Here is a 13,005-nt window from a genome sequence, read left to right on the forward strand (position 1 = left end):
TACCTCGGGTTAAGAACTTAATTTATTCTGGAGGTCCATTTTTAATCTGAAACTGTTCTTAACCTGAGGTACCACGTTAGAAAATGGGGCCACCGCTGTGCAATTTCTGTTCTTATCCTGAAGCAACACTGTACCCATCATTTAAATACACAACAAAATTGTTACAGAAGAGAACAGAGCAATGTGTAGAAGATCATCTTTCTTCTCCCTTTTTCTCTTAGGGTCCGGTGTGCTTTGAAGACATAGCTGTTCCTTTCACAGACGAGGACTTGGCTTTGCTGGATCCTGACCAGAGAGCTCTGCAGAAGGAAGTCAAGGATCAGAATCGTGGGATCGTGGCCTCTCAGGTAAGACTCCCTGTTGGATCATGAAATCAGCTTTGAAATTCCATACAGATCTCTGTAGGCTGCTCTGAGCTGCCCAGGCCTTCTTCAATGTAAGCTTCAGAGATCTTTTTCCCTTCCTACATTTGTCTGGCTTCATTCTGTTGGTGAACCTAATTTTCCATGAAACATTTCCTACAGGGGACTGTTTAGAATGTAGAAAAAGCTTCACCTAGGAAACCAGTCTCAGTTTTTAGTTCTTCATAAACCGTATCCCAGAAGCCCTTGATTTTATCACATAGCCACCACATATGCAGAAGTGTCCCCTCTACTTGGTTACACCTCCAACGTATTTTTGATTTTCTTTTATACATTTTGCATATCTTGGTTGGTGTTATATACCATCTATAAAACATCTTTATCAAATTTTCTGTTATTGCCTCACAAGCCGTAAAATTCCAACTCTCCTTCCATAATTTTCCCCATGATGTTATTACTTGAATAGGTTTCCCTAAATCCATAGCCAATTTAATCATTACCGCCTTTACCTGTTCATCCATATCCTTCCACGCCAATAATGTTCCATACATTTTAGAAATTATTTTTGTTTTGTTTTGTTTTGTAATAATCCTTTATCCAATACTGAAATTGCAAAACCCTTTTTCTTGTCAGCTTTGAAGACCTCATTTATTTGGTGATACTGGATCCACCCTGTTAGGTGGTGTTTTATTTCCTCCCGCAGTTTGGTCAGACTCATGCTGGTAGCTTCAAGAACACTGTCCAGCCATCTCGTCCTCTGTCCTCCCCTTTTCCTTGTGCCCTCCATCTTTCCCAACATCAGGGTCTTTTCCAGGGAGTCTTCTCTTCTCATGAGGTGGCCAAAGTCTTGGAGCCTCAGCTTCAGGATCTGTCCTTCCAGTGAGCACTCGGGGCTGATTTCCTTCAGAATGGAGAGGTTTGATCTTCTTGCAGTCCATGGGACTCTCAAGAGTCTCCTCCAGCACCAGAATTCAAAAGCATCAGTTCTTCGGTGATCAGCCTTCTTGATGGTCCAGCTCTCACTTCCATACATCACTACTGGGGTCAAATCATAGCTTTAACTATACGGACCTTTGTTGGCAAGGTGATGTCTCTGCTTTTTAAGATGCTGTCTAGGTTTGCCACTGCTTTTCTCTAAAAGAAGCAGGCGTCTTTTAATTTCGTGGCTGCTGTCACCATCTGCAGTGATCATGGAGCCCAAGAAATTAAAATCTCTCACTGCCTCCATTTCTTCCCCTTCTATTTGCCAGGAGGTGATGGGCCCAGTGGCCATGATCTTCGTTTTTTTGATGTTGAGCTTCAAACCATATTTTGCGCTCTGCTCTTTCACCCTCAATAAAAGGTTATTTAATTCCTCCTCACTTTCTGCCATTAAGGTTGTGTCATCTGCATATCTGAGGTTGTTGATATTTCTTCCGGCAATCTTAATTCCAGTTTGGGATTCATCCAGCCCAGCCTTTCGCTTGATGAATTCTGCATAGAAGTTAAATAAGCAGGGAGACAATATACAGCCTTGCCGTACTCCTTTCCCAATTTTGAACCAATCATTTGTTCCATATCCAGTTCTAACTGTAGCTTCTTGTCCCACATAGAGATTTCTCAGGAGACAGATGAGGTGATCAGGCACACAGTCAAAGGCTTTTGCATAGTCAATGAAGCAGAAGTAGATGTCTTTCTGGAACTCTCTAGCTTTCTCCATAATCCAGTGCATGTTTGCAATTTGGTCTCTGGTTCCTCTGCCTCTTCTAAATCCAGCTTGCACTTCTGGGAGTTCTTGGTCCACATACTGCTTAAGCCTGCCTTGTAGAATTTTAAGCATAACCTTGCTAGCGTGTGAAATGAGTGCAATTGTGCAGTAGTTGGAGCATTCTTTGGCACTGCCCTTCTTTGGGATTGGGATGTAGACTGATCTTCTCCAATCCTCTGGCCACTGCTGAGTTTTCCACACTTGCTGGCATATTGAGTGTAGCACCTTAACATAACAGCAGCATCTTTAAAAATTTTAAATAGTTCAGCTGGAATATCATCACTTCCCCAGGCCTTGTAATTAGCAGTGCTTTCTAAATAATAATAATAATAATAATAATAATAATAATTTATTATTTACACCCTGCCCATTTGGTTGAGTGTCCCCAGCCACTCTGGGCAGCTCCCAATCGAGTGTTAAACACAATACAGCATTAAATATTAAAAACTTCCCTAAACATGGCTGCCTTCAGATGTCTTTTAAAGATAGGATAGCTGCGTATTTCCTTCACATCTGAGGTGAGGGTGTTCCACAGGGTAGGCGCCACTACCGAGAAGGCCCTCTGTCTGGTTCCCTGTAGCCTCACTTCTCGCAATGAGGGAACTGCCAGAAGGCCCTCGGCGCTGGATCTCAGTGTCCGGGCTGAATGATGGGGGTGGAGACACTCCTTCAGGTATACTGGACCGAGGCCGTTTAGGGCTTTAAAGGTCAGCACCAACACTTTGAATTGTGCTCGGAAACATACTGGGATCCAATGCAGATCTCTCAGGACTGGTGTTCTGGATTAATTGCAGTTTCCGGGTCACCTTCAAAAGTAGCCCCACGTAGTGTGCATTGCAGTAGTCCAAGCGGGAGATAACCAGAGCATGCACCATTCTGGCAAAACAGTCCGCAGGCAGGTAGGGTCTTAGCCTGCAAACCAGGTGGAGACAGTCGCCCAGGACACAGAATTGACCTGCGCCTCCATGGACAGCTGTGAGTCCAGAATGACTCCCAGGCTGCGCACCTGGTCCTTCAGGGGCACAGTTACCCCATTCAGGACCAGGGAGTCTCCACACCCACCAGCCCCCTGTCCTCCCAAAACAGTACTTCTGTCTTGTCAGGATCAACCTCAATCTGTTAGCCGCCATCCATCCGCCAACCGCCTCCAGGCACTCACACAGGACCTTCACCGCCTTCACTGGTTCTGATTTAAAGGAGATTCTGATTCTAAGGCCCATTTGACTTCACTCTCCAGGATGTTTGGCTCAAGGTCAGCAACCACACTACCTGGGGTGTACGAGACATCCATATGTTTCTGGTATAATTCCTCTGGAGAGCTAGTGTGGTGCAGTGGTTAAAAGTGGTAGTCTCGTAATCTGGTGAACCAGGTTCGCTTCCCTGCTCCTGCTGGGTGACCTTGGGCCAGTCACACTTCTTTGAAGTCTCTCAGACCCACTCACCTCACAGAGTGTTTGTTAGACTTTCCTTTTGCTTCCAGACATATCCGCAACTGAGCGTCCTTTCGGCTTTGGCCCAGCCGCTTCATCAGCTCTGGATCTACTTGTGCTTGCCCTCCGCTCTTCCCCAGTAGCATGTTGGACGCCTTCCGACCTGAGGGGCTCATCTTCCAGCGTCATAACTTTTATATGGCTGTTGTCTTTGTCCATGGAGTTTTCTTGGCAGGGCTACTGGAGTGGCTTGCCGGTTCCTGCTCCAGGTGGATCACGTTTGGTCTAAACTCTCCACTATGACCTGTCCGCACAGCTTAGCTCATAGCTTCTCTGAGTTATTCAAGCCCCTTCGTCACAACAAGGCAATGAAAGTGGCCCAGTTCAATTCCATATTTTTCTTTTCCCCAGTTATTGCTTCTTGAGGTGAAATCCACGAGGCGGTTTTAGGTTCTAACACCACTTTATGTTTTTCCCATACTCTATATATCAATTTTCTTATTATATGATTCAAAATTGATTTCTTTCCATGTTTTAATATAATTTTCTTTAAATAGATTGGTGTTTTCATTTGTCAGCCAGATTCCCAAATACTTAGTTTTATTTACTGTTTCCAATCCTGATATTTTCTTTAGTTCTTTTTCCTGTGTTGACATATTTTTGCTAGCATACTAGTCTTATTTTTATTTAACTTAAATCCTGCCACTTCGAAATTCAAGGATTTTCCTTATTATTTTGCCTCAACACCCCTAAGAATATTTTCTCCGAGTCCTGTTTTTTCTGTAGTTTTTTTCATGGAGCTCCAAGAGATGTTGTCGAAGACCTTCTCCATGTCTATTAGCATCAAAATGGCTTTTTTATCTGCTCTTGCTTCTAAATATTCTAAAATATCAATTATGTTTCTCATTTTATTGTGCATGTGTCTGCCTGGTAAGAAGCCAGCCTGATCTCTATGTATTATTTCATTCAATATATTTTATAATCATTATTGAACAATGATGTAGGTCTATAATTTTTTATTAGTGTTGGATCTGCTCCTTGTTTGGGTATCAGTGTGATAAATGCTTCTTCCCATGATTTTGGTATTCTTCCTTCTTTTAAATTCCATTTAGTACTGTTTCATTAGTTCTGATAATATATCTTCTAACTTCTTATAAAATGCCGCCAGTAATCCATCTGTACGTGGGACTTTCCTATCTTTGCTTTTGAGATTGATTGCTGCACCTCCATCATCGCTGTTGGTAGATTTAGTTGTTCTATTTTCCAATCTGCTATTGTCGGGAATCTATTTTGTGCTATGTGTCTTTCCATTTCCTCCTCTTGGTCTTCTTCTTTACAATTTTTTTTGCATATTTCTTTAGGATCTTCAATTATTTTTCATTTCTCAATGACTCTCTCTTTTTTTTCCCTTTCTTCAATTGCCACGCAAGTAGCCTACCTGATTTATTGGAAGCACTGGAGAGGTATAGAAATGGGGCTTCTCTTGGGAAGGGGCTGCCCCATTTGTGCTTCTCCAGGGGCAGGAGAATATCTAGGGCAGGAGAATCCCTGCAGGGCCTCTGAGGCTCCCTTTGCTTCTTCCTCTCTCCCAGGACCCTGCAGCTCGTTTTGGTTCCTTGACTCCTCAGGAAGGATGGAAGGGATGGATCCTGCAAAACTAGCGAAGTTGGAAGGGGGAAGATGGACAGTTGACCTGGTCAGGTTGTCTCCTGCATCCCTCCCCACAACTTCTGAGTGTTCCCTCCCAGGGACCTCTGAGAGATCTGGTGAGTCCCAGGAGAGTGGAGATGGGAACATGGATGGATGGAGGGTGAAGAGGGGAAGCTCTCTGGCCAGAAATGAGATAAAGCAGGGATTTTGCTGTGGATGGGGCCCCCAACATATTGGGAGGCTTCCCCTCCAGCCAGAAAATCCCTGCAGGGCCTCTGAGGCTCCCCTTGCTTCTTCCTCTCTCTCAGGACCCTGCAGCTCGTTTTGGCTCCTTGACTCCTCAGGAAGGATGAAAGAGACGGATCCTGCAAAGCTAGCAAGGATGGAAGGGGGAAGATGGACGGTTGACCTGGTCCGGCTGTCTCCTGCATCCCTCCCCACAACCTCTGAGCTCTCCCTCCCAGGGACCTCCGAGAGATCTGGTGAGTTCCAAGGGAGGGGAGATGGGGACCTGGATGGATGGAGCCAGAGAGGTTCTGGGGCTTGCTCAGCTAGGGGGTGGGGGGAGGCAGGCAGGTGGATGGAGATGGAGAAGGGGAGCACCTTTTCGGGCTCCTCCACCTGCCTGCCTCCCTGCTCCTTTGTCATCTGCAGGCAATTTGAGCCAGGAATGGATCACAGCTCCCCAGTCACCACAGCTCAAAAGGTCTAAAACCTGTTGTGATCTGAATGCCCTGCCAATGTCAGAAAACTCACTGATCCTGCTTTGCAGTTTGAATGCAGATGGGGCCTCTGTGTGTTGTCTTTTTCTTTTTGGAATAACTTCTTATTTGCTTTTAAAAACAAGGATCATAGGACTAATAAATGATACAAATATGTAGACTAAGTCTTTGCATGTCATTTGCATATCAAAAATAGCAGAATAAATTTGCAGGTATATCTATAACATATGGTTCATCATTAGTGGTCGGTGTATGAGTTCTGGGTTCATGAATTGGTTTGAACTGAGTTATAGTCACTTTTCCTCTTCTGTTGCTAATGAAAAAATGCAGTCTCCTCAAAGTGAAGAAAGTGATTTACGTATAAATTTAAATTTAGACCAACCAGATTGAGGCAACAACTGATGGGGAGTGTTCAGGTGAAGGTGTTGCTGTTTGTTTCACAGACGAGACGTGGACGTTCCATTCATACCTGTATGTGATGAACTTCAACTCTTTGGCTGGAGACCAACAGCATCTGGGATTCTAACATCCCCCACCGTGAACCCAGAATGGAGGGATATCAACTGTTTCCTCTCTGAATGTTCTGCATCTAGTCATGAATTTTAAAACAGTGACCAGGCTTGTCTGAACCACCCAGGCCTTCTTAAATGCCGGCTTCAGAGTTTTTAGGGAAGTTAATGTAAATTCTGTCAGGCTTGTTGTTTTGGCTTCTGTTTGCATTTGATTGACCAAAGAGATGACTGATCTTGGAGATGGAGTGGATTCCAGGGTTGAGCCAGAACAAAATCCATTCCAGATAAAAGCCAAGCAATATGTCAGTAAATACCAGCCAACAAAGGCAGTGAAAACTATAGAAAGGCCCCACATCTATTTTTAGTTCTTCCCCTATCACAAGCATTCATTAACTTTGTTCAATGATCTGGAGCTCCATTTCTTCCTGAGGCTCTAATTCGCTTCTCTCTTCATTGCAGATGGAGATGAACTGGAAGGGAACAACAAGGGGGACCACAAGAGAATCCACATAGTAGAGAAGTCATATAAATATTCAGAGTGTGGAGAGAACATCCGTCAAAGCTCCCATTCCACCTCCCGTCAAAGAAAGAGCTTCGTTCAGAGGGATAGCCTCACTGCACACAAAAGAGGACAGAGCAGGGAGAAATTGTATCAGTGCAGAGAATGTGGAAAGAGCTTCAGTAACCGCCGGAATCTCACTTTCCATCAAAGAATTCATACCGGGGAGAAACCATATCAGTGCTTGGAATGTGGGAAGCACTTCAGGCACAGTACTACTCTCACTTCACATCAAAGAATTCATACAGGGGAAAAACCCTATCAGTGTTTGCAGTGTGGGAAGAGCTTCAGTCAGAGGAACAGTCTCACTTCCCATCAACGAATACATACAGGAGAAAAACCCTATCAGTGCTTGCAATGTGGGAAGAGCTTCCGGGAGCGGACGAAACTCACTTTGCATCAAAAAACTCATACAGGGGAGAAACCCTATCAATGCTTCGAATGTGGGAAGAACTTCCGGGAGCGGACGAAACTCACTTTGCATCAAAGAACTCATACAGGGGAGAAACCCTATCAGTGCTTGGAATGTGGGAAGAGCTTCAGGCACAGTACTACTCTCACTTCACATCAGAGAATTCATACAGGGGAGAAACCCTATCAGTGCTGGGAATGTGGGAAGAGCTTTCGTCAGAAAGGTGATCTTGCTTTGCATAGAAGAGTCCATACAGGGGAGAAACCCTATCATTGCCTGGAATGTGGGAAGAGCTTTAGTCTCAAGCACAGTCTCACTTCCCATCAAAGAACTCATACAGGAGAAAAACCCTATCAGTGCTTCGAATGCGGGAAGAGCTTTGGGGAGGGGGCCAAGCTCACTTTGCATCAAAAAACTCATACAGGCGAGAAACCCTATCAGTGCTTGGAATGCAGGAAGAGCTTCAGCCGGAAGTCCACTCTCATTTTCCATCAAAGAGTTCATAGAGGGCAGAAACCGTATCACTGCTTGGAATGTGGAAAGAGCTTTAGTCAGAAGGTGAATCTCACTTTCCATCAAAGAATTCATACAGGGGAAAAACCTTATTACTGCTTGGAATGTGGAAAGAGCTTTCGTCTGAGTGGTGATCTCACTTCCCATCAAAGAATTCATACAGGGGAGAAACCCTATCAGTGCTTGCAATGTGGGAAGAGCTTCAGTCAGAGGCACACTCTCACTTCCCATCAAAGAATTCATACAGGAGAGAAACCCTATCAGTGCCTCAAATGTGGGAAGAACTTCCGGGAGCGGACGAAACTCACTTTGCATCAAAGAACTCATACAGGGGAGAAACCCTATGAATGCTTCGAATGTGGGAAGAAGTTCCGGGAGCGGCCGAAACTCACTTTGCATCAAAGAACTCATACAGGGGAGAAACCCTATCAGTGCTTCGAATGTGGAAAGAGCTTCACTGTTAGCTCCAGTCTCACTTCCCATCACAGAATTCATACAGGGGAGAAACCCTATCAGTGCTTGGAATGTGGAAAGAGCTTCGGTCACAGCCACCATCTGACTTCCCATCGAAGAATTCATACAGGGGAGAAACCCTATCAGTGCTTGGAGTGTGGAAAGAGTTTTAATCACATTCACCATCTGACTTCCCATCGAAGAATTCATACAGGGGAGAAACCCTATCAGTGCTTGAAATGTGGAAAGAGCTTCCAAAGCACCTACCATCTCACTCGCCATCAAAGAATTCATACAGAGGGGAAACCAAAAAAGAGAAAAAAAACAAAAAAAATTAAACAACCCTTACAAAATACAATTGTATAGAAAGGAAAAAAAGGGGGGGGAATACACTAAAAATACTGTTTATGACCTTTGTATCATATATATCATGTCATTCATCAACACATAGAAAGGCAGGCTCCCCCACTTCTCCCTTGCGTGACCCCCTCTTCTCCCCATATCCCACCCTGAGAGATCCTTCCTTCCTTGCGTTCCTTGCAGGTCCCTCGCACCTCCAACTGTCCTCTTCCTGTGTGTGTCCTCCTAAATTCAAAATAAAGAATCTTAATATAAAAAAATACAAAAAATAGATGATGATGATGTTAATGACAATAATAATTTATTTATACCCTTCCCATCTGGCTGGGTTTCCCCAGCCACTCTGGGCAGCTTCCAACAAAATATTAAAATACAGTAATCCATCAGATATTAAAAGCTTCCCTAAACAGGGCTGTTGGATTACTGCCTGAGTCCGACACGTTTCCTCTGTGCATAAATTCTTCCAGGCAGCAGCAGAGCGAGCAGCAAGTGCTTTCCGTGTGAGATAAAGGAAAAGTCTGCACACTGTTTCTTCTATCTAAACACCACTTACCCCAAACACAGACCTTCACAGAACTCCCCACCAGCAAGCTTCCAGGCAGAGGGACGGACTTCCTATCTGCCAGATTCACCCAATTGCTGTCTACCGAGCACGTCAGCTTGATGTCACAATTGGCTGACAGCTTAAGGCAGAAGTCTTTGGTATCTTGCAGGTAACGCAGGACCCGTTTAATATCATTCCAGGCTTGCACACTTGGGCTTGAAGCTTCCCGGCTGAGCAGATTAATAGCAAACGCTATGTCAGGTCTGTTCCCCTGGGATAGATACAATAGGCTACCCAGAGCTGACTGGAAGAGTTCAGTATTTTCGAACGCAGCGCGTTCTACTTGCTGATTGTCTTTCACGTAGCTAGTCTCCATGGGTGTCCTAACTACTGCACACTCAGACATTCAAGCAGTTGCTCAATCTTACCCATTGTGAGGGAGAACACGCCCAGAGACTCCATTGAGCTCATCTCCTTCTGCATCTCATGCCATTTGCTGGCTTCTTCCTGAGGCAGTTTTTGAACATCCTCAAAAGTTTCAGGTTCACACTGAGCCACACCAACCCACACACTTGTGGCTTCAAACCTGTCAGGCAGTTTACCCATTGTGGCTCGGGTTGATCTCAGTGTGAGCTCTGGTACCCCCTCTGACCCACTAGGGCCAGCTAGATCATCCCCAGTGTCAGAGAACTCCCCCTCTGACCTGCTGCATCTTACAGCTGGACCTGTGGGCAAGGACAGCTCACTCTTTGGCTCAGACTTGACAGTAGCCTTTGGAGGGGTTCTGGGCCGCTCCTGCTCTGGACTCTGTTGCTCTGGACTCTGTTCTTCACCAACAGTATCAGTCCCCTACAGCTGAATTAAACACGCAATTCTGCGTGAATGCAGCAGCCTTCCAACACTCAGCCCAAAAGCGCTGTGGGAGTCCTGCGTCAAAAAGCATGGCAGCCACAGCCTCTTGCAGTGTTCTGTTCTTACGTTCAGCAACACCATTCTGTTGAGGACTGGGTGGTGCTGTCAACCTGTGATTGATTCCCTTCTGGAGGAAGAAATTTTGCAGGGCAGACCCAGTAAACTCCGCCCCTCTATCGCTCTGAAAGCTAATCAATTTTGTAGAATATTTCAACTCTGGCAATGTGATCCAATCTTTAATCGGTGCAGCAGCTTCCCCTTTGTGTTTAATCGAAAAAACTGAGGAGATCCTTGAAAAATCATCCAAAAGAAGCAAAATGTATTTGGACCCACCCAGACTCGCTACTGGCATTGGGCCACACAAATCTGCATGGAGTAGCTCAAAGGGCTTGCTTGTCTCTCTGCTAGACCTGGGATATGAGCGTGTTTTTACCCTGGATTGCTTACAAGCTCTGCAATCTAAAAACTTATCACATCCCTTTAATTTACACCCCTCTGTACACTCTGGGGCTTTTTTGACACAATTCCAACAAGAATGCGCCAGTCTTTGATGCCATAAATGAGCGCACCCATCGTGTGGCGGGATGTTTGCGCACTGCGCCTGTGTTACCTCAGGGGGGTCATCATCTGCAATAGGCATCTCAACCACAAACAGCTTATTCTTGCATTCAACACTGAACAGGTGTTTCCCATCCCTGAACCTCATGGTCCAGGAATGAACAGTACAGATTCCCAGACTGAGTCAGTGGGCATCTGCTTCCATCTGCCAGTGACACAAATCTTCCACTTTGCACAGTCTTGCAGTTCCGAAGAAGTCTAGCAGATGGCACTCAAGTGTGGGTAGCGCCTGTGTCAACAATAAAGGAGAGGCTGGCTTCCGGTCTGGATGCTTTCACTACTGCCATTGAAGCAGCCAGATGATACAGCGACGTCTTCTCTTTACTTTCCCCTCGGTTGGGACCTTGGGAATTTTTCAGACGCCTGGCTGCTCTTGAGGAGCTCCTTATCTGCATTCCTTTCTGGCTGACCACCGGCTCCTGAGCCTCTGCAGGGCAATCTCTCACAAGATGTGACGTAGACCCACAGCGAAAACAGCGTTTGGAGACAAAGGCTTTTACTGAGTCCTCACTGCTTCTTGCTGCCCCTCCACTCTCTCTTGGGGTGCAGCCTGTGCCTTCTCCCCGCCCTCTGGCATTTTTCCTGTTCATCGGTCAATCTCCCACGAATATATTCAGTCGTCAGCTCCACAGGCAGCATAACTTCCATTGTCAGAACCAGGTTCTCAGAACTCCTGTCCAAAGAGCTCAGCAGAGTGGAAGCTTTCAGCTCACCTGGGAAAGGTACGTTGAGCTGACGCAGCAGAAAATGGCCAGCATCTGCACAATGTGGTCACGTACCGATTCCCCTGGGGACAGTCTCTTCTGAAACAGGGAGCGTATCACATGGATCTTGGCCCCAGCTGTTGTGCACTGGTGGACCCACATTAAAGCTTGCCAAATTCCGTGACAAGTCAACAAACCGTCAATGTGAGGCAACTGCGAAGCCTCCATGGCCATTACAATACGGGACATGGCTTTCTGATCCTTTTTTGCTGCGCCAGCAGCCCTTTCCACTTCGGCCGTATTAGCCCCTGCAGCTGCTGGTACTGGATCGGCTTGGGGGCACTCCCAGAGCTGCTTGCCCATTAACCAGTAACAAATCTGGTGAGACCAGTCGTCCCAATTGTGGCCATTTAGCCTTTCAAAAGGCACGTTGAAAGATTCATGAGATTGCTGCTGCGCCATCTTCCTGGGGCTTTAAGCTTACTGACGCTTTCTGCCGGCCGGTGCTTGAAAGATGCTTCCTGCAGCAAGCTCCGCTTTCACCAGCGAAATCACGACTGCCTCAGCTTCAGGCAGGATCTCAGAGCTGGACTTTGCTTCTCACACTCAGCACAAAAATGTACAGCCAGAACCGCTTGGATTACTGCCTGAGTCCGGCACGTTTCCTCTGCGCATAAATTCTTCCAGGCAGCAGCAGAGCGAGCAGCGAGTGCTTTCCGTGTGAGATAAAGGAAAAGTCCGCATGCTGTTTCTTCTATATAAACAGCCTTTATTTACAGCAGTACGTAAAGTAACAAACAACTCCACCAGCGCTCGGACACATGCTGTGTGTCTCTCTCTCCCGGACAGAAGTGAAACTGTTTCACACAGACAAAGAACCTGCAGCTTCCGTTTACGTAGGAAGCTCCTCCCCAGATGTAGGACATTCAGGAGGTTAACCCTATAACCAACACACTCCACAAGGGCTGCCTTCAGATGTCTTCTAAAAGTCTGGTAGTTGTCTGGGAGGGGGTAGGACATTCAGGAGGTTACCCCTATAACCAACACACTCCACAAGGGCTGCCTTCAGATGTCTTCTAAAAGTCTGGTAGTTGTCTGGGAGGGGGTTCCACAGGGCAGGCTCCACTACCAAGAAGGCCACTATCGAAAAGGAAACTCCCATCTCCGTCCGAAAATCATCTGTAGCAACAATTATTCACAATTTGCACTCCAGAATAAACCCAGCTATATTTAGTATCCAGCCTTTTTCCTCCTCTTCACCAAGATGACACTTTCCCTACATTTCCCTCTTAACCAAATCTTAACCAACTCAGACAATGCAATATAAGGATTATAAGGATCGTCTAATAATCCAAATTAGTATTTCTCCAGCTTCAAGGTCCAGTTTCTATAAAGCCTTTGAAAAACTGTTCCAACAAATCTCAGCCAAGTCACAATGGAAAATTATGGTCTCTTATAATGTCCATCCAATCCTGCTTCCTCTTCTTTCTTCTTTCCCTAATCTTTG

The 13,005-nt window shown here is 45.7% G+C and overlaps 1 protein-coding gene across 2 annotated transcripts; it reads left to right on the top strand.

The window, feature by feature from the left end:
• Window positions 1-203: 203 nt before the first annotated feature.
• On the top strand, window positions 204-8,989 carry LOC307209514 (uncharacterized protein). Of its 2 annotated transcripts, none has more exons than XM_079964651.1 (3): window positions 204-347; window positions 5,498-5,671; window positions 6,883-8,989. In XM_079964651.1, exons 2-3 carry the CDS (start codon window positions 5,539-5,541, stop codon window positions 8,724-8,726), a joined length of 1,977 nt encoding a protein of 658 aa, XP_079820777.1. In that variant the 5' UTR covers window positions 204-347; window positions 5,498-5,538; the 3' UTR covers window positions 8,727-8,989. The 2 variants fall into 2 exon arrangements, with proteins under 2 accessions (XP_079820777.1, XP_079820776.1); XM_079964650.1 differs by lacking the exon at window positions 204-347 and adding an exon at window positions 5,158-5,305.
• Window positions 8,990-13,005: the final 4,016 nt, after the last annotated feature.

Source organism: Podarcis cretensis (assembly GCF_951804945.1).
Source record: "Podarcis cretensis genome assembly, chromosome: 2".
Taxonomy (NCBI): domain Eukaryota; kingdom Metazoa; phylum Chordata; class Lepidosauria; order Squamata; family Lacertidae; genus Podarcis; species Podarcis cretensis.

Bases quoted from the DNA above. Each gene is read 5' to 3' on its own strand.
- LOC307209514 (XM_079964650.1), top strand. From the start codon at position 5,173: ATGGAAGGGATGGATCCTGCAAAACTAGCGAAGTTGGAAGGGGGAAGA. The intron at 5,306-5,497 runs GTGAGTCCCAGG...CCTCTCTCTCAG, and splicing joins AGGGACCTCTGAGAGATCTG to GACCCTGCAGCTCGTTTTGG. The intron at 5,672-6,882 runs GTGAGTTCCAAG...TCTTCATTGCAG, and splicing joins AGGGACCTCCGAGAGATCTG to ATGGAGATGAACTGGAAGGG.